The sequence below is a fragment of the Bombina bombina genome, chromosome 4 (assembly GCF_027579735.1).
Source record: "Bombina bombina isolate aBomBom1 chromosome 4, aBomBom1.pri, whole genome shotgun sequence".
Taxonomy (NCBI): domain Eukaryota; kingdom Metazoa; phylum Chordata; class Amphibia; order Anura; family Bombinatoridae; genus Bombina; species Bombina bombina.
The window spans coordinates 1,090,741,890-1,090,764,501 of NC_069502.1; the positions used below are offsets into that span (position 1 = coordinate 1,090,741,890).

The 22,612-nt window shown below is 38.9% G+C and overlaps 1 protein-coding gene across 1 annotated transcript in view; it reads left to right on the forward strand.

Moving 5' to 3' along the window:
• The window catches only part of LRPPRC (leucine rich pentatricopeptide repeat containing), a gene marked incomplete in the record, with an annotated part of 877,407 nt that overhangs the window by 465,046 nt on the left and 389,749 nt on the right, over window positions 1-22,612 (forward strand). The window contains 1 exon segment of the mRNA XM_053712282.1: window positions 14,129-14,253. Within this exon segment, the coding sequence (XP_053568257.1) occupies window positions 14,129-14,253 (125 nt within the window).

Here is a 22,612-nt window from a genome sequence, read left to right on the forward strand (position 1 = left end):
TGGGAAGAATATGCAGATGGAGTTTTTTTAAAACACTGGATACATGTTGGAATTTTGTGTTTAGTGTCCATTTAATTGCTTTTTTTCCAATTTATCTTGTTTTAAAATGAATTTTCAGGTAGTGACATGGGGGGGGGGGGTAGCACATTGAAAAATGTACATATACAATTGGTGAGTCTTGCAGAGAATAAATGTAGACTGTAAGGAAGAGGTTTTATTTTCCTTTTAACAACTAATTATGTGAAACTGCATTAATTTATTCCATTAATTTTTAATAAGATATATTTGTAAACAAAATATGACCAATCTCTTGCCTGTCTTTACATTACCCTCTGCTTGATTGTATATTACATTGCTGGCACACAGTAACTGTCAATGGCTTTTACCATTTAAATTTGGAAACAAAATACAGCTAAATCATGGTGTTGATAGACTGGGAAGATTGATTACCTGATTCAGGTTTGATTACCATATACATTCATTGGGATGTGTTATTATGAAACTATGATGGATTGGTAATCACTTTCCCTACAGACATGGAATTTACCTATATTCTTTACTTACGTTCCAATTTACCAGACAGCACACAGTTAATGTATTCAATGCAAGTCTACAGAAATTAAAAAAAAAAAATGATTAAATGAAACTCCACTGATCTCTTTCTACCTTTTTGACACTGTGATTTCTCATAAACTGGGACCTACACATGGGGGGCATCTTTAAACAAATCCATGTTAAAACAAAGCAATTGCTTATTTATTAAGAGATATTACAACTTTGTGACCCCCCCTCCTCTCTCTGCTATTGTGGTGGACTAGGAACAGTAACAGTTTGGAAATTTATTTTGATGTAAGCCTGTAAATTGTATCAGACCTTAGAAATATTAAAATATTTGCCCTTTTATGCTTCTGAATGATTTAATTCCCTTTGCTGCAATATCTCATTAATTTTCAACTATTTTCATCCTTGTATACATTATGAACATCTTTCAAATCCTGTATTCTTTGACTAAAGTCAATTATCATGTCCATTTGACTGGCACCATAATTGTTTGTTAATTAATCGTTTTGACCTAAAACAGTTCTATTCATGTGGCATTTTGGGTATAGACAGTCCCCAGGATAATTGTTTTGCAATCATTTTGAAAAGCCGACTTTATTCTTGAATTAAACCATTTCAGCAAGAGCAGGTCATGTGACTTATTGCTATACAATAGTCTACATATCTTGCGCACACATTAAATATGTACAAATATATATATTTATCTGTAGAGTAGAGGCCTATTGTAAATTTAAAGAGAAAAAAATGTAACCAATAATGAATTTTAAAGTAGGAGTCAATTCTTACCCTGCTTGTATCTGCAGTATTTCTTTAGCATGACTAATCTAACCACTGTAGGCTGTGTGCTTTTTTATTTAGCTAGCAGCATCTACTTGCAGAATTGAAATTAACCTGTAATTTAGTCTTCACCCCAAATGACAAAAATTCAAATGTCTCAGTGGGGTGCTAGAAGATGCACATAAAATAGGGTTTACCGAATAAGGAATACGGTAGCGACAGATTCATCACAGAGGCTCATTTTCACCCTATGTCAGTATTGTTGCAATAAAATTAATGTTTCTTTTGCAAGTGTATTTTACTTTTTACCATAACCTCAAATCTTAATCTGTATAAAATAGTAATTCAGTCCCATGGCAACACATGTTTTATGCAATGGACAAAAAAACCCTTAGCAGCTTGACAGTCTGATATAAAAAGCATTTAATTTAGATACAAGCGACATGTGACTAGGAGGTATGCTGAAAAAATAAAAAGCAGCTTTCAGCTGGTGTTGCAAAGGCATTGCAAGGTTGTATTTATTTTTGTTGTTGCCAAATTCAATGATGCTTAAGTTTGGTTATAAAGTAAGATAACCATTTTATGTTTAATCTGGGGCCATGGAAACTAGTAGATTATGGCATAGAGCATGTAGAAAAAGTGTGTAATGAGCATCTGAAAAATGTGTAATTGGATTCAAATATTTAAAAGGAATAACTTTATTGCCTTTAAATCAATTAACAATTAGTAGTTTAATTTGTAATTGTTATGGTCGGTCTAAAGTATAAAAATACTTTTTTTTTTTTTTTTTGCATTTTAATTTCTTAAATGGTTTATTTAAATAAGATGCCATAATTATTTAAGCGGGCATAAAAATGGTTAAAGGGATAGGAAAGACCCTTTTAAATTAAATTTTGATGCTAAAGTGCCCAGTTTTTAAAAATTCGATTAAAAACAGGGGCACTTTAATTCATCAAAATTTACATTTCACTCCTGTTGTGAAAAAAATCTTACCTTTTAATCTTCACAGCTTCCTCCGCCCGTCGCAAAGCCTCTTCCTGGGTCTAAAATGAGGAAGCCGTGATTGGAGGATGACCCATCCATCATTTCTGTCATCAGAAATGGCTTGCGACGACCGGAGGAAGCTGAAGCAGCTGTCAAGTTTAAAAGGTAAGGTTTTTTTTACACAACAGGAGTGAAATGAAAATTTTGATTAATTAAAGTGCCCCTGTTTTTAATAAAATTTTTAAAAAACGGGCACTTTAGCATCAAAATTTACATTCACTTTAACGTCTATTTTCAAATGTAGTTTGTTCTCTTGGTATCATCTGTTGAAAAATAATATGTACATATCCTACACTTGTGGCTGCTAACTGGTGGTGCCTGCATACATTTGTTTCTTGTCATTGGCTCACTAGATGTGTTCAGCTAGTTCCCACTAGTGCATTACTGCTCCTTCAGCAAAAGGATACAAAGAGAATGAAGCAAATTTGAGAATAGACTTTGGAAAGTGGTTTAAAATTTTAAGCTCTATCTGAATCATGAAAGAGAAATGTTGGGTTTCAAGTCCCTTTAATGAAAATAAAAAAAAAGAGTTGCTGCCGTATTGGTCCCACAGAGAATGTTCCTTTAGTAGATTGTGGAACAACAAAAAGTTGTTGTTTTTTTTTTTTATTATTCCATAAGCTTTAGAGACCTCACAAACCTCCTTTTTCAGATAATTAAAGAAAATATTAAACCAGTACTGTTAAAGGGATAGTCAACACCAACATTTGTGTTGTTTAAAAAGAAAGATAATCCCTTCATTACCAATTCCCCAGTTTTGCACAACTAACAGTTATATTAATATACTTTTTACCTCTGTGATTACCTTGTGTCTGTGCCTCTGCAAACTGCCCCCTTATTTCAGTTCTTCTGACAGACTTGCATTTTAGCCAATCAGTGCTGACTCCTAGGTAACTTCACATGCGTGAGCTCAATGCTATCTATATGACACACATGAACTAAAGCCCTTTAGTGGGGAAAAAATGTCAAAATGCATTCAGATTAGAGGCAGCCTTCAAGGTCAAAGAAATTGGCATATGAGTCTTCCTAGGTTTGGCTTTCAACTAAGAATACCAAGAGAACAAAGCAAAATTGGAACCTTGGAGGTTCAGTCTATTCTACCTTTTTCCACCATTACCAATCCTTTCTCGGTAGTGGCCCTCATCAAGCAGGAGCAGGTGTCAGTAATACTGATTGCTCCATCGTGGCCGCGAAGGACGTGGTTCGCGGATCTAGTGAGGATGTCATCTTCTCCTCCCTGGAATTTACCTTGTCGCAGGGATCTGCTGGAACAGGGTCCTTTTGTTCATCAAAATCTAGATTCTCTGAGGCTGACTGCGTGGAGATTGAACGCTTAGTCCTTGCCAAGAGAGGGTTTTCTGAGAGAGATATTGATACTCTCATTCAAGCTTGTAAGCCGGATACTCGTCGCATCTATCATAAGGTGTGTAGAACCTACTTATTTTGGTGTGAAGAGCGTGGATTTCCTTGGCATAAAGTTAAGGTTGCCATGATTCTATTGTTTCTCCAGGATGGACTGGAGAAGGGTCTTTCAGCCAGTTCTCTGATGGGACAGATTTCCGCCTTGTCTGTTTTACTGCACAAGAGGCTCTCTGAGCTTCCAGATGTTCAGTCTTTTGTTAAGGCTCTGATTAGGATCAGACCTGGGTTCAGATCTTTGGCTCCCCTGAATCTGGTTCTTAAGGTTTTGCAATAGGCTCCATTTGAGCCTATGCATGAAATTTACATTAAATTATTGTCCTGGAAGGTTCTTTTTCTACTGAGTATTGCTTCTGCGCACAGAGTATCTGAAATTGTCGCCTTGCAATGTGGCCTCATTATCTAGTGTTCCATTCGGATAAGGCTGTCCTACTTACTAAGTTAGGGTTTCTCCCTAAAGTCGTGTCAGACCGCAACATCAAGAGTAGAAAGTAAAAAAAAATGTAGGAGCAGCAAGTAAGTTAATTAAAACTTGACTTTTATTAATAATTTAAAAATGAATTAAATAATGCCCTAATCCTTCTTCATATTTTCGACATGGTTCGTGCCTTGAAGTTTTATCTTCAAGCTACTAAGGATTTTAGACAAACTTCTTTCTTGTTTGTGGCATATTCTGGGAAGCGTAAGAGTCATCTTTTTGGTTGAGGAGTCTTATCCGCTTAGCTTATGAGACAGCGGGACATAGACCTCCTCAGAATTACGGCTCATTCTACTAGAGCAGTGGCTTCCTCTTGGGCCTTTAAGAACAAGGCCTCTATGGATCAGATTTGTAAGGCGGCTACCTGGTCCTCCTTACAAACTCTTTCTAAATTTTACAAGTTTAATAATGATTTTTGCTTCTGCTGAAGCAGCCATCGGGAGAAAGGTTTTGCAGGATGTGGTGTCCTCAGATTAGGGTCTGCCTCTATTTTTGTCCCTCCCGTTATCATTCAGTGTCCTAGAGCTTGGGTATAAGTTTCCCAACAGTAAGGAATGAAGCTGTGGACTCTCCTTATATTAAGAAGGAAAACATAAATTATGCTTACCAGATAATTTCATTTCCTTCTGTATAAGCCTGTGTTTCTCCGATGGGCGGCCCCTAAAATTTCTATTTTTCTTCTGGCACCTTTTATACCCTGATATTTTTCCTGTTTCTTGTTCCCTCGGCAGAATGACTGGGGGATAGGGGAAGTGGGAGAGGTATTTAAGCCTTTGGCTGGGATGTCTTTGCCTCCTCCTGGTGGCCAGGTATTTCCCAACAGTAAGGAATGAAGCCATCAACTCTCCTTATACAGAAGGAAATTAAATGATCTGGTAAGCATAATTTATGTTTTCTGACTTATTCCGCTGTGACAGTTTATTGTGCCTGTCGTAATTAAATTTCTTTGGAACAATTTTGCAAGGTGGCTGCATGGTGGCTTCCTTGCATATTTTCAGTATATTATAGCATAACAAGTCTTTGTGTTAGCACAAACCAGAATTTTGGTGCAAGGTCTTATATCCTTTGAGTTATTCACCTATGCCTTCATTTGGTTCATGTTTGGTACTGATCCACCAGGTGAGCCACAAAAATGTTGTGCAGATTTACCAGATCTGATATGGTTCCAAAGATTGTTTTTTCGAGTAAATGCATTTCTTCACACTCAAAGTGGACCATGTGAATACTTGCTCTGCCAGACCCACATTTTGGATTTATGCCTATGACTTTTCTCCAAATAGACTATGCTTGAATATGTATGTACTCAGCCAAGCAGGACTTTTTGGTGATGCTTCTAGCTATTCCAGTGGTCACAGGACTTCTACCATCAAGTACTGATATAGTTGTACTTTAGGTTTGGAGACACTGATCTATTGATAAGTATTAAAAGGGCATGAAAGGGCATGAAACCCAAAATGTTTTTCGTGATTTAGGTACTGAATGCAGTTTTAAACAACTTTCCAACTGACTTCTATTATCAAATGTGCTCCATTCTCTGTGTCCTTAGGTGAAGGAGCATCCATGCACTACTAACAGGATCACCCAGTGTGTTTAGCTAGCTCCAAGGGGTTTATGTGCAACCCAACCACAATCAGCTGTATGGAAACTAAGAGAACAAAGCAAATTAGAAAATAGTAGGAAAGTTGTCTAAAATTGAATGCTTTGTCTTAATCATGGAAGTATAATTTTTAATATCCCTTTTTAATATTTTTCTTGTTTTCCAAATGGCTTATACAATTGTACTTCCTGCTGTAGTCTTGCACCCACATTTTTTTATTTATTTTTTAAATACTTTTAGTGACTTGTTTATACTTATATATTTTATTATATGAACTATTTGAACACCAGACATCCGATAGTGTAATTATTAGTTCTTAATAGTCCTTATTTACCAAATTATAAGTAAAACTATAAGTAGAACACACATTTACCTAGTGTTTGTGCAAAAGAAGTATGAAACCCAAACATGCTAAAAACATGTATCTTCAATATGTAGATATAGATAAGTATATTTTTATTTCATATCTATCTATCTATCTATCTATCTATCTATCTATCTACACACAGAGAGAAAAGTCTACCACTCACTTGCAAGTACTCTGCTAAGATTAAGAGCACCACAACCGGAAGAGTTAGTTACCACATCTAGCCCAGGTACCACGTCAAGGTCTCTCCCAAACCTGGGTCCCTAATACAGCCATACAATGCAAGTTCTCAATCAAACAAACTGGGAACAAGTCAAGGGTTCACAGACTTATGTAATCACCCTAGACATATACAAAACACGGACAGGGACTGCACTCTCGGACTGGACTCGGTACACATCCTATGACCCTGCAACATGCTCAGCCCTGGGTGCTCAATAGCACTCTCAGGAAGCTGTGCTGTCTCCAAAGTTCCAGGCAGTTAACCCCAGACAAGTCTGGATTCAAGGCTCATAGGGAAAATTACAAAACGAATCCAGTCTGAGAGTGCAGCCCCTTCCATGTTTTGTATATGTCTAGGGTGATTATTTGGCCAGATGCGTTAGCTTAACTCTTCCAGTTTTGCTTTTATTCTTAGCTGAGAGCTTGCAAGTGAGTGCTAGCCTTCCTCTGTGTGTTGTATTAATTTGTTTTGTAATTTTCCCTGTGGGCCTTGCACTCAGACTTGTCTGGGGTTAACTGCCTGGGACTCTTGGGACAGTGCAGCTACTGTGAGGGCTATTGAGCACCCAGGGCCGTTTATTTTGCAGGGTTATAGGATGTGTACCCAGTCCAGTCTGAGAGTGCAGCCCCCTTCCATTATTATATATATATATATATATTTACAGACACATTTTTATATATATATATATATATATATATATATATATATATATATATATATATATACAGGGAGTGCAGAATTATTAGGCAAGTTGTATTTTTGAGGATTTATTTTATTATTGAACAACCATGTTCTCAATGAACCCAAAAAACTCATTAATATCAAAGCTGAATAGTTTTGGAAGTAGTTTTTAGTTTGTTTTTAGTTATAGCTATTTTAGGGGTTATCTGTGTGTGCAGGTGACTATTACTGTGCATAATTATTAGGCAACTTAACAAAAAACAAATATATACCCATTTCAATTATTTATTTTTACCAGTGAAACCAATATAACATCTCAACATTCACAAATATACATTTCTGACATTCAAAAACAAAACAAAAACAAATCAGTGACCAATATAGCCACCTTTCTTTGCAAGGACACTCAAAAGCCTGCCATCCATGGATTCTGTCAGTGTTTTGATCTGTTCACCATCAACATTGCGTGCAGCAGCAACCACAGCCTCCCAGACACTGTTCAGAGAGGTGTACTGTTTTCCCTCCTTGTAAATCTCCTATTTGATGATGGACCACAGGTTCTCAATGGGGTTCAGATCAGGTGAACAAGGAGGCCATGTCATTAGATTTTCTTCTTTTATACCCTTTCTTGCCAGCCACGCTGTGGAGTACTTGGACGCGTGTGATGGAGCATTGTCCTGCATGAAAATCATGTTTTTCTTGAAGGATGCAGACTTCTTCCTGTACCACTGCTTGAAGAAGGTGTCTTCCAGAAACTGGCAGTAGGACTGGGAGTTGAGCTTGACTCCATCCTCAACCCGAAAAGGCCCCACAAGCTCATCTTTGATGATACCAGCCCAAACCAGTAGTCCACCTCCACCTTGCTGGCGTCTGAGTCGGACTGGAGCTCTCTGCCCTTTACCAATCCAGCCACGGCCCATCCATCTGGCCCATCAAGACTCACTCTCATTTCATCAGTCCATAAAACCTTAGAAAAATCAGTCTTGAGATATTTCTTGGCCCAGTCTTGACGTTTCAGCTTGTGTGTCTTGTTCAGTGGTGGTCGTCCTTCAGCCTTTCTTACCTTGGCCATGTCTCTGAGTATTGCACACCTTGTGCTTTTGGGCACTCCAGTGATGTTGCAGCTCTGAAATATGGCCAAACTGGTGGCATCTTGGCAGCTGCACGCTTGACTTTTCTCAGTTCATGGGCAGTTATTTTGCGCCTTGGTTTTTCCACACGCTTCTTGCGACCCTGTTGACTATTTTGAATGAAACGCTTGATTGTTTGATGATCACGCTTCAGAAGCTTTGCAATTTTAAGAGTGCTGCATCCCTCTGCAAGATATCTCACTATTTTTGACTTTTCTGAGCTTGTCAAGTCCTTCTTTTGACCCATTTTGCCAAAGGAAAGGAAGTTGCCTAATAATTATGCACACCTGATATAGGGTGTTAATGTCATTAGACCACACCCCTTCTCATTACAGAGATGCACATCACCTAATATGCTTAATTGGTAGTAGGCTTTCGAGCCTATACAGCTTGGAGTAAGACAACATGCATAAAGAGGATGATGTGGTCAAAATACTCATTTGCCTAATAATTCTGCACTCCCTGTATATATATTTACAGACACTTTATTTATATATATATATATATATATATATATATATTACAGCTATAACGACGGCACTCACTGGATTTTGTAAAATATAACTTTTATATCAGACGTATCATAAAAGTCCCATGACGTTTCGGTGCCTGACTGGCACCTTTATCAAATGGATTCACCCAGCATGTAGGCAGATGGTATGTCCTGGCATCCGGAATGTCAGATAAAAAGAAAGAGATTAAGCAGCCTTTAATACCTGATTTTTCACCAGATTCGCAAGTGAAAGACACAGTTTTCGGCTCCAGACGTTCATGTCAGTGTAGCCACGCCCCTTTCAGTTCCTCCCACTCCATGCCTATTGGGTTGCGTCACGCTCATAACCAAAACACCCATCTCAGGTGTAGGGAGCATGCACATGGCTAATTTGCATAAGTTGTACTGTGCATGGCATTGCAGTGGACAGGGATTGACAACTTGTAATCGCTGCAGCATTGAATTTAAAAAAAAAAAAACTACATATGTTGAACAAATGCACATGCACTGTACACTGTAACAATTGTGGGGAAATGTATAACAAATGTCTAGATGTGTGGGCACTGCATTATAAGACCCTGGATGTGTGCAAAAGGATATTAGGAGGCCCATGAATGTCCCAATTCTATTTTATAGTGTCATGGCAAATGACAATGGACACTAGCAAACACTACCCAACCAAGAGGTTGCTAAGACCATGATGCAAAGATGTAGAAATGCTTATGGTAAAGCCGCATCATTTCAATGTGTGAACTATCCAATAAATGCAGGAAAGTCCATCTTGACATTCAGCCCCCTCGGTTCCACTGAATCCATAGTGTAGATCCATTTGGTTTCGAGTTGTAACAGGCACCTTCCCCAGTCACCCCCTCTTGTCATAGGGGGGATCTGATCAATGATCATGGTTCTGAGACTAGAGACACAGTGTTTATGGGCGAAGTGTCAGGCCACCAGCTGGTCAGAGGATCCGTTCTTACTGGCCTCCCTGATGGCATGTCGATGATTAGCCATTCTCTCCCTAAAGGTGGTTATTGTTTTACCCACGTAAAACAGGAAGCATGGGCAGATGAGAATGTACACCATGTAGGTGCTACTGCACGACAGTCTGTCGGATTTTAAAACTTCTGTTGGTATGGGGATGTTGAAATGTGGTCCCTGTTAACAACCCATTGCACGTGATGCAATCACCGCATTTAAAACATTCCTGTCGTGTAGACTTTAGCCAAGATTCCTTCTGGTATGATTCTGTAGGATCCGTTTTAACCAGGATATCTCGGATGTTTCTGGCTCTTCGGTACACCATCCATGGTGGTCTCTTCTTCCAATGTGTCAGATTGTTGTCTGTCTGTAGAATGCCCCATCTATCAAAAACAGCTTCATGTATACGTTTGTGAATTGGCGTGTAGGTTGTGACAAAGTTCAGGTTGGGAGTGTTGATAGTTTGCTGTGTCTTATTCCTTGCCAAAACGGTCTCTTGGGTCTGGTCATTCAATTCTTCTCTTGCAGAGTCCACATCAGCTGTTGAGTATCCTCTAGCATATAGCTTGTCACACATCATATCCAACTCGGCAAGAGAAACACTCATATAGTACTTAGCAGTTCTTAGAATTAGTTTAAAAAAAACCCTGGGAAAAGATATCACTCGCACACAAAAGTTAATGCACCACTTATAGTCTAGCCCTGAATCTTTTAGATTGCATTTCTCCAACATAGGTGTGTCCGGTCCACGGCGTCATCCTTACTTGTGGGATATTCTCTTCCCCAACAGGAAATGGCAAAGAGCCCAGCAAAGCTGGTCACATGATCCCTCCTAGGCTCCGCCTACCCCAGTCATTCTCTTTGCCGTTGTACAGGCAACATCTCCACGGAGATGGCTTAGAGTTTTTTAGTGTAGAAGACCTGTTAAAAATGTGAGTGATTCATCCTGTTCCATTAGGAGAACAAGGGATGGGGTTCTACTCCAATCTGTTCATAGTTCCCAAAAAAGAGGGAACGTTCAGACCAATCTTAGATCTCAAGATCTTAAACAAGTTTCTCAAGGTTCCATCGTTCAAAATGGAAACCATTCGAACAATTCTTCCTTCCATCCAGGAAGGTCAATTCATGACCACGGTGGATTTAAAGGATGCGTATCTACATATTCCTATCCACAAGGAACATCATCGGTTCCTAAGGTTCGCATTCCTGGACAAGCATTACCAGTTCGTGGCGCTTCCTTTCGGATTAGCCACTGCTCCAAGGATTTTCACAAAGGTACTAGGGTCCCTTCTAGCTGTGCTAAGACCAAGGGGCATTGCTGTAGTACCTTACTTGGACGACATTCTGATTCAAGCGTCGTCCCTTCCTCAAGCAAAGGCTCACACGGACATTGTCCTGGCCTTTCTCAGATCTCACGGATGGAAAGTGAACGTGGAAAAGAGTTCTCTATCTCCGTCAACAAGGGTTCCCTTCTTGGGGACAATAATAGACTCCTTAGAAATGAGGATTTTTCTGACAGAGGCCAGAAAAACAAAACTTCTAGACTCTTGTCGGATACTTCATTCCGTTCCTCTTCCTTCCATAGCGCAGTGCATGGAAGTGATAGGTTTGATGGTAGCGGCAATGGACATAGTTCCTTTTGCGCGCATTCATCTAAGACCATTACAACTGTGCATGCTCAGTCAGTGGAATGGGGACTATACAAACTTGTCTCCGAGGATACAAGTAAATCAGAGGACCAGAGACTCACTCCGTTGGTGGCTGTCCCTGGACAACCTGTCACAAGGGATGACCTTCCGCAGACCAGAGTGGGTCATTGTCACGACCGACGCCAGTCTGATGGGCTGGGGCGCGGTCTGGGGATCCCTGAAAGCTCAGGGTCTTTGGTCTCGGGAAGAATCTCTTCTACCGATAAATATTCTGGAACTGAGAGCGATATTCAATGCTCTCAAGGCTTGGCCTCAGCTAGCGAGGGCCAAGTTCATACGGTTTCAATCAGACAACATGACAACTGTTGCGTACATCAACCATCAGGGGGGAACAAGGAGTTCCCTGGCGATGGAAGAAGTGACCAAAATCATTCTATGGGCGGAGTCTCACTCCTGCCACCTGTCTGCTATCCACATCCCAGGAGTGGAAAATTGGGAAGCGGATTTTCTGAGTCGTCAGACATTGCATCCGGGGGAGTGGGAACTCCATCCGGAAATCTTTGCCCAAGTCACTCAACTGTGGGGCATTCCAGACATGGATCTGATGGCCTCTCGTCAGAACTTCAAAGTTCCTTGCTACGGGTCCAGATCCAGGGATCCCAAGGCGGCTCTAGTGGATGCACTAGTAGCACCTTGGACCTTCAAACTAGCTTATGTATTCCCGCCGTTTCCTCTCATCCCCAGGCTGGTAGCCAGGATCAATCAGGAAAGGGCGTCGGTGATCTTGATAGCTCCTGCGTGGCCACGCAGGACTTGGTATGCAGTTCTGGTGAATATGTCATCGGCTCCACCATGGAAGCTACCTTTGAGACGAGACCTTCTTGTTCAAGGTCCGTTCGAACATCCGAATCTGGTCTCACTCCAGCTGACTGCTTGGAGATTGAACGCTTGATCTTATCGAAGCGAGGGTTCTCAGATTCTGTTATCGATACTCTTGTTCAGGCCAGAAAGCCTGTAACTAGAAAGATTTACCACAAAATTTGGAAAAAATATATCTGTTGGTGTGAATCTAAAGGATTCCCTTGGGACAAGGTTAAGATTCCTAAGATTCTATCCTTCCTTCAAGAAGGATTGGAAAAAGGATTATCTGCAAGTTCCCTGAAGGGACAGATTTCTGCCTTGTCTGTGTTACTTCATAAAAAGCTGGCAGCTGTGCCAGATGTTCAAGCCTTTGTTCAGGCTCTGGTTAGAATCAAGCCTGTTTACAAACCTTTGACTCCTCCTTGGAGTCTCAACTTAGTTCTTTCAGTTCTTCAGGGGGTTCCGTTTGAACCCTTACATTCCGTTGATATTAAGTTATTATCTTGGAAAGTTTTGTTTTTGGTTGCAATTTCTTCTGCTAGAAGAGTTTCAGAATTATCTGCTCTGCAGTGTTCTCCTCCTTATCTGGTGTTCCATGCAGATAAGGTGGTTTTACGTACTAAACCTGGTTTTCTTCCAAAAGTTGTTTCTAACAAAAACATTAACCAGGAGATTATCGTACCTTCTCTGTGTCCGAAACCAGTTTCGAAGAAGGAACGTTTGTTGCACAATTTGGATGTTGTTCGCGCTCTAAAATTCTATTTAGATGCTACAAAGGATTTTAGACAAACATCTTCCTTGTTTGTTGTTTATTCCGGTAAAAGGAGAGGTCAAAAAGCAACTTCTACCTCTCTCTCTTTTTGGATTAAAAGCATCATCAGATTGGCTTACGAGACTGCCGGACGGCAGCCTCCCGAAAGAATCACAGCTCATTCCACTAGGGCTGTGGCTTCCACATGGGCCTTCAAGAATGAGGCTTCTGTTGATCAGATATGTAGGGCAGCGACTTGGTCTTCACTGCACACTTTTACCAAATTTTACAAGTTTGATACTTTTGCTTCTTCTGAGGCTATTTTTGGGAGAAAGGTTTTGCAAGCCGTGGTGCCTTCCATCTAGGTGACCTGATTTGCTCCCTCCCATCATCCGTGTCCTAAAGCTTTGGTATTGGTTCCCACAAGTAAGGATGACGCCGTGGACCGGACACACCTATGTTGGAGAAAACAGAATTTATGTTTACCTGATAAATTACTTTCTCCAACGGTGTGTCCGGTCCACGGCCCGCCCTGGTTTTTTAATCAGGTCTGATAATTTATTTTCTTTAACTACAGTCACCACGGTTTCATATGGTTTCTCCTATGCAAATATTCCTCCTTAACGTCGGTCGAATGACTGGGGTAGGCGGAGCCTAGGAGGGATCATGTGACCAGCTTTGCTGGGCTCTTTGCCATTTCCTGTTGGGGAAGAGAATATCCCACAAGTAAGGATGACGCCGTGGACCGGACACACCGTTGGAGAAAGTAATTTATCAGGTAAACATAAATTCTGTTTTCTATTTTTTTTTTTCTCAAATGTATTTAAAATGAACTGCATTAACGTTTTTAGTACAAAAAGATGGGGATTAACACGTGCCTGAAATTTAAAAAGTTTACTTGTGCGAGTTCACATTCAAAATTCTACTTCTTGGTTAACAAGTTTAAGTCTTAAAATAACTCGATATATCAGTATGTTTTCTAATATATCTAAGTCTAAGTGATAATCCCTTTGGTAGGCGTTTTAACAAATGATTTGTGAATCAAGTTACTAAATGTTACATTCTGGTGAGCATTATATAAAACTATTATTTATTCCATTCTCATTTTACTTGCTTTAGAGACGACATTGCAAGTGCCCTAGACACCCTGCTCAGCTGCAGCAAAAAATACAATTGCATGCCTCGGTTACATGACATACTTTGTCGGCTGGTAGAAAAAGGAGATACAGAGTTGCTTCAGAAAGGTATGTAGCAAAATAATGTGAAGCATATATTGCTTTTTTATATATTCCAAATGAAATTAAAAACGTAATACTAATGTATGTCTTTGTTTAAATAATTTTACTGTCCCCTAAATGTCTTAGAGAATGTGATTTTATACAACTTTTCAATTTACTTCTTTTTTCTAATATGCATTGTTTTCTTGATATCAATTGTTGAAAAGCATACCTAGGTAGGCTATGGACTTGCAGTGCACTGCTGATTGATGACTGGACATATGACGTTTGTGTGGCTCATCTGATGTGTTCAGTTGGCTCCCAACAGCGCTTTGCTGCTCCTTCATCAAATGTTACCAAGAGACTGATACAAATTTGCTAATAGAAAGAAATTGGAACATTTTTAAAAATTCTTTGGTCTATCTGAATTGTGAGAAACATTTTATGTTTCGTTTCTGTTTAAAAATATCATTTCAGGGCGCAAATGCTCGTCCTTTCTATACAGCTTTTGCAAATTGAACAAGCCACTAATAAACAGTATCTTCAACACTTGGTCTCTTGTAGAACTGGAGGACATGTTTGTTTACCCTGGTCCATACTATTGATAGGGGACCTGTAAGCGATTCAGCTTGCCAACTTGATGAACATTTTACATAACTGTTGTAATTTCCTAGGAACAATTTTATTTTTCAAACAGATTTGAGCTTTAATTGTACATTTTGAGTATTCACTTAATTAAAAGTTCTAAATATTTTTTCTTAAATTGCTTATTCTGCTGGATGATGTAGGGTAATGGATATTTGTAAAATTGTTTGAAAACATCCAGGTCCTCAAGTTATCTTTCAGGTATTAAATAAAATTAGATATTTTTTGTTTTGCAAGCTCTTTAAAGAACATGTGTTTGAGCAATTTCACTATTAAAATAAGTGGTTATCCTAGCAGTTGAAGGAGTACAAATGTCATTTTCATTATATACTCTAACAATGTCTAATTCATGTCATCACATTACTGCTTGGACATATCTAATCTGTAAGTACAGAATCCTTTTTTCAGTGGGGAAAAAATATACCTACAAGAAGGCACGATAAAAGCCTTTTTGGTAGCACTTACAAGAACATTTAGCTAACATAAGTATTTAATTATGTCTTCCTGTAGTGCTGCCTTTTCATCCAAATAGAGACTATGGTTACTCTAAACATTGTAAGAAAAGCTAATGAGTGACGGGTATTATGATGACAATACTATCAGAGGCCCTACCATGTTTTGATAGATAATGAATAAAGCCTTATTTGCTGTCATACTATAGTCTAAGTTCAGACCCCACTTATAGGAACGTTCTCCGCTGCTATTGTTTTGTATAGTCCTACACTTTGTAATTGATCTGTAAGTGAGAATCACCCTTAGCTTTAAAAAGCCTGCTTCTGTAGTCCCATTCGGTTTGTAATTAGTCAATATGGGTACCATAAGAGCTTTAAGATGCAAGAGTTTCTTAATGATTTTCAATCTGAGCTGCTAACACTTTAAGAAGGAACTAGATAAATCCGAGGAGCCTTGAGGTTTTTTTTTTTATTATTTTTTTAAATGTTTTTCTAGTACAAAGTTTTCCTATTTTTAAAGGAATAATAAACACTAAATAAATGTTGGATATAACTATGCATGGAAAGCAAAGACTAACCTGAGCATGATATGTATGTGTGTGTGTGTGTATATATATATATATATATATATATATATATATATATATATATATATATATATATATATGTGTGTGTGTGTGTGTGTGTGTATACTGTATATATATATATTTTTTTATTTTTTTTTTACAAATATTGGTTGTTTTTATATTTAAGTTTTAAGTGCAAGTCTTTATAAAGTAAAGTGAATACAGTGTTGTAAACCAGTCTTCCCTGGGTTTTTAAAAGCTGATCACTTTTGCTGAGGCCTGCTAGAGACTTTTCTAAATGAGCTGATAAAATAACTTCACAGGATTTAGTTTCCCACTAAGTGTTATGTGTGTGTGTATATGTGTATATATATATATATATATATATATATATATATATATATATATATATATATATATATATATATATATATATATATTGCTCAAAATTTTAGGTCATAATCTACTAGCCATGCCAAAATATTACTCGCCACTTCTGATCCTGCCCACATCACACCCACTATTCCACCCCCTCTTTGCATATGTTTAGCCATTGTGAAACACATTATTGTGCAGTCATTTTTAATATTTTTTTATATTATACCTTAAATTAAATAATGCTACATACAATAATAGATTGACAAAAATGAGTGCATAGCAGTTAGCAATGTTTCTGGGTAAGACAACAGCTGGATAGAAATAGGAAGTTGTTGAAGTGAGAGAGTGGAGAAAGAGAGTGCGGACAGTCATGGAAAGTCATAGCAGACCATGAATCCCTTCTTCTCTCTCTTAACTCTTTCTCCCCTCCCTCCTCTCTTTATTCTCTCTTTTTACTATCTCCCTTATCTCTCTTATTTTACTTTCTTTTTTTCCCCACTCTCTATCTTAAAGCTGTTTTCTTCTCCACTTTCACTTTTACTCTCCAATCTCTCTCTCTCTACCCCATTTACCCTCTCAGAAGTAACAATCCAAGCACTAATGGTTCTCCTACAGCCCTAGAGTAATAACATATCCTTGCACTATCTAGGCTATATAGCCTCCCTTCAGATAATATGTTGAGCAAAAAACCCCAATATGTGTTTGTCAATGCGGCAAAAGGAGTGTACATTTTTCTCTTGTAAGGTGTATCCAGTCCACGGATCATCCATTACATGTGGGATATTCTCCTTCCCAACAGGAAGTTGCAAGAGGATCACCCACAGCAGAGCTGCTATATAGCTCCTCCCCTAACTGCCATATCCAGTCATTCAAGCTCTCAACATAGCTGGAGGTAGTAAGAGGAAAGTGGTGTAATATAGTTAGTTTTTTCTTCAATCAAAAGTTTGTTTTTAAATGGTACCGGAGTTGTACTATTTTATCTCAGGCAGCATTTAGAAGTAGAATCTGCCTGCGTTTTTCTATGATCTTAGCAGAAGTAACTAAGATCCACTGCTGTTCTCACATATGTCTGAGGAGTCAGGTAACTTCATAGGGAGAATTTCGTGCAGGTTATCCTGCAATAAGGTATGTGCAGTTTAAGTTTTTCTAGGGATGGAATTTGCTAGAAAAAAGCTGCTGATACCGGATTAATGTAAGTTAAGCCTAAATACAGTGATTTAATAGCGACTAGTATCAGGCTTGCTATCAGGGGTATATACTCTGATTAATGTGCAATATAAAACGTTTGCTGGCATGTTTAATCGTTTTTATATATGCTTTGGTGATAAAACTTATTATTGGGGCCTAGTTTTTTCCCCATGGCTGGCTTGATTTTTGCCTAGAAACTGTTTCCTGAGGCTTTCCACTGTTGTAATACGAGTGGGAGGGGCCTAGTTAAAATTACAGGCAGAGACATTCAGCTTCCCTCAGCAGTCCCCTGCATGCTTTAGGACATCTCTGAAGGGCTCAAAAGGCTTCAAAAGTCATATATTGAGGAAGGTAAAGCCACAGTGAAGCTGTGGCAGTTGTTGTGACTGTTTAAAAAACGTTTTTTCAATTTGTTAATCCGTTTTTTGTATTAAGGGGTTAATCATCCATTTGCAAGTGGGTACAATGCTCTGCTAACTTGTTACATACACTGTAAAAATTTCGTTAGTTTAACTGCCTTTTTTCACTGTTATTTCAAATTTTAGCAAAACATAATTTATGTAAGAACTTACCTGATAAATTCATTTCTTTCATATTAGCAAGAGTCCATGAGCTAGTGACGTATGGGATATACATTCCTACCAGGAGGGACAAAGTTTCCCAAACCTCAAAATGCCTATAAATACACCCCTCACCACACCCACAATTCAGTTTAACGAATAGCCAAGAAGTGGGGTGATAAAAAAGTGCGAAAGCATATAAAATAAGGAATTGGAATAATTGTGCTTTATACAAAAATCATAACCACCACAAAAAAAGGGCGGGCCTCATGGACTCTTGCTAATATGAAAGAAATGAATTTATCAGGTAAGTTCTTGCATAAATTATGTTTTCTTTCATGTAATTAGCAAGAGTCCATGAGCTAGTGACGTATGGGATAATGATTACCCAAGATGTGGATCTTTCCACGCAAGAGTCACTAGAGAGGGAGGGATAAAATAAAGACAGCCAATTCCTGCTGAAAATAATCCACACCCAAAATAAAGTTTAAAGAAAAAACATAAGCAGAAGATTCAAACTGAAACCGCTGCCTGAAGTACTTTTCTACCAAAAACTGCTTCAGAAGAAGAAAAGACATCAAAATGGTAGAATTTAGTAAAAGTATGCAAAGAGGACCAAGTTGCTGCTTTGCAAATCTGATCAATCGAAGCTTCATTCCTAAACGCCCAGGAAGTAGAAACTGACCTAGTAGAATGAGCTGTAATCCTTTGAGGCGGAGTTTTACCCGACTCAACATAGGCAAGATGAATTAAAGATTTCAACCAAGATGCCAAAGAAATGGCAGAAGCTTTCTGGCCTTTTCTAGAACCGGAAAAGATAACAAATAAACTAGAAGTCTTTCGGAAAGACTTAGTAGCTTCAACATAATATTTCAAAGCTCTAACAACATCCAAAGAATGCAACGATTTCTCCTTAGAATTCTTAGGATTAGGACATAATGAAGGAACCACAATTTCTCTACTAATGTTGTTGGAATTCACAACTTGAGGTAAAAATTCAAAAGAAGTTCGCAACACCGCCTTATCCTGATGAAAAATCAGAAAAGGAGACTCAAAGAAAGAGCAGATAATTCAGAAACTCTTCTGGCAGAAGAGATTGCCAAAAGGAACAAAACTTTCCAAGAAAGTAATTTAATGTCCAATGAATGCATAGGTTCAAACGGAGGAGCTTGAAGAGCCCCCAGAACCAAATTCAAACTCCAAGGTGGAGAAATTGACTTAATGACAGGTTTTATACGAACCAAAGCTTGTACAAAACAATGAATATCAGGAAGATCAGCAATCTTTCTGTGAAAAAGAACAGAAAGAGCAGAGATTTGTCCTTTCAAAGAACTTGCGGATAAACCTTTATCTAAACCATCCTGAAGAAACTGTAAAATTCTCGGGATTCTAAAAGAATGCCAAGAAAAATGATGAGAAAGACACCAAGAAATATAAGTCTTCCAGACTCTATAATATATCTCTCTAGATACAGATTTACGAGCCTGTAACATAGTATTAATCACAGAGTCAGAGAAACCTCTTTGACCAAGAATCAAGCGTTCAATCTCCATACCTTTAAATTTAAGGATTTGAGATCCTGATGGAAAAAAGGACCTTGCGACAGAAGGTCTGGTCGTAGCGGAAGAGTCCACGGATGGCAGGAGGCCATCCGGACAAGATCCGCATACCAAAACCTGTGAGGCCATGCCGGAGCTACCAGCAGAACAAACGAGCATTCCTTCAGAATCTTGGAGATTACTCTTGGAAGAAGAACTAGAGGCGGAAAGATATAGGCAGGATGATACTTCCAAGGAAGTGATAATGCATCCACTGCTTCCGCCTGAGGATCCCGGGATCTGGACAGATACCTGGGAAGTTTCTTGTTTAGATGAGACGCCATCAGATCTATTTCTCCCACATTTGAACAATCTGAAGAAATACCTCTGGGTGAAGAGACCATTCGCCCGGATGCAACGTTTGGCGACTGAGATAATCCGCTTCCCAATTGTCTATACCTGGGATATGAACCGCAGAGATTAGACAGGAGCTGGATTCCGCCCAAACCAGAATTCGAGAAACTTCTTTCATAGCCAGAGGACTGTGAGTCCCTCCTTGATGATTGATGTATGCCACAGTTGTGACATTGTCTGTCTGAAAGCAAATGAACGATTCCCTCTTCAGAAGAGGCCAAGACTGAAGAGCTCTGAAAATTGCACGGAGTTCCAAAATATTGATCGGTAATCTCACCTCCTGAGATTCCCAAACTCCTTGTGCCGTCAGAGATCCCCACACAGCTCCCCAACCTATGAGACTTGCATCTGTTGAAATTACAGTCCAGGTCGGAAGCACAAAAGAAGCCCCCTGAATTAAACGATGGTGATCTGTCCACCACGTTAGAGAGTGTCGTACAATCGGTTTTAAAGATATTAATTGAGACATCTTTGTGTAATCCTTGCACCATTGATTCAGCATACAGAGCTGAAGAGGTCGCATGTGAAAACGAGCAAAGGGGATCGCGTCCGATGCAGCAGTCATAAGACCTAGAATTTCCATGCATAAGGCTACCGAAGGGAATGATTGTGACTGAAGGTTTCGACAAGCTGAAATCAATTTTAGACGTCTCTTGTCTGTTAAAGACAGAGTCATGGACACTGAATCTATCTGGAAACCCAGAAAGGTTACCCTTGTCTGAGGAATCAATGAACTTTTTGGTGAATTGATCCTCCAACCATGATCTTGAAGAAACAACACAAGTCGATTCGTATGAGATTCTGCTAAATGTAAAGACTGAGCAAGTACCAAGATATCGTCCAAATAAGGAAATACCACAATACCCTGTTCTCTGATTACAGACAGAAGGGCACCGAGAACCTTTGTAAAAATTCTTGGAGCTGTAGCTAGGCCAAACGGCAGAGCCACAAACTGGTAATGCTTGTCCAGAAAAGAGAATCTCAGGAACTGATAATGATCCGGATGAATCGGAATATGCAGATATGCATCCTGTAAATCTATTGTGGACATATAATGCCCTTGCTGAACAAAAGGCAAGATAGTCCTTACAGTTACCATCTTGAACGTTGGTATTCTTACATAACGATTCAATATTTTTAGATCCAGAACTGGTCTGAAGGAATTCTCCTTCTTTGGTACAATGAAGATATTTGAATAAAACCCCATCCCCTGTTCCAGAACCGGAACTGGCATAATTACTCCAGCCAACTCTAGATCTGAAACACAATTCAGAAATGCTTGAGCTTTCACTGGATTTACTGGGACACGGGAAAGAAAAAATCTCTTTGCAGGAGGTCTCATCTTGAAACCAATTCTGTACCCTTCTGAAACAATGTTCTGAATCCAAAGATTGTGAAGAGAATTGATCCAAATTTCTTTGAAAAAACGTAACCTGCCCCCTACCAGCTGAGCTGGAATGAGGGCCGCACCTTCATGTGGACTTAGAAGCAGGCTTTGCCTTTCTAGAAGGCTTGGATTTATTCCAGACTGGAGATGGTTTCCAAACTGAAACTGCTCCTAGTAGTACGTTTAGCAAGGGTAGAAATAGCCCCATCAACTTTAGGGATTTTGTCCCAAAATTCTAATCTGTCAGACGGCACAGGATATAATTGCTTAAAACGTTTAGAAGGAGTAAATGAATTACCCAATTTATCCCATTCTCTGGAAATTACTTCAGAAATAGAACTAGGAACAGGAAAAACTTCTGGAATAACCACAGGAGATTTAAATACCTTATCTAAACGTTTAGAATTAGTATCAAGAGGACCAGAATCCTCTATTTCTAAAGCAATTAGTAGTTCTTTAAGTAAAGAACGAATAAATTCCATTTTAAATAAATATGAAGATTTATCAGCATCAATCTCTGAGACAGAATCCTCTGAACCAGAAGAGTCATCAGAATCAGAATGATGATGTTCATTTAAAAATTCATCTGTAGAGAGAGAAGTTTTAAAAGATTTTTTATGTTTACTAGAAGGAGAAATAACAGACATAGCCTTCTTGATGGATTCAGAAACAAAATCTCTTATGTTATCAGGAACATTCTGCACCTTAGATGTTGAAGGAACTGCAACAGGCAATGGTACATTACTAAAGGAAATATTATCTGCATTAACAAGTTTGTCATGACAATTAGTACAAACAACAGCCGGAGGAATAGCTACCAAAAGTTTACAGCAGATACACTTAGCTTTGGTAGTTCCAGCACTAGACAGCGATTTTCCTGAAGTATCTTCTGACTCAGATGCAACGTGAGACATCTTGCAATATGTAAGAGAAAAAACAACATATAAAGCAAAATTGATCAAATTCCTTAAATGACAGTTTCAGGAATGGGAAAAAATGCCAATAAACAAGCTTCTAGTAACCAGAAGCAAAGAAAAAATGAGACTGAAATAATGTGGAGACAAAAGCGACGCCCATATTTTTTTAGCGCCAAATAAATTTAGCGCCTAAATGCTTTTTGGCGCCAAAAATGACGCCACATCCGGAACGCCGACATTTTTGGCGCAAAAGGACGTCAAAAAAATGACGCAACTTCCGGCGACACGTATGACGCCGGAAACAGAAAAGATTTTTTGCGCCAAAAAAGTCTGCGCCAAGA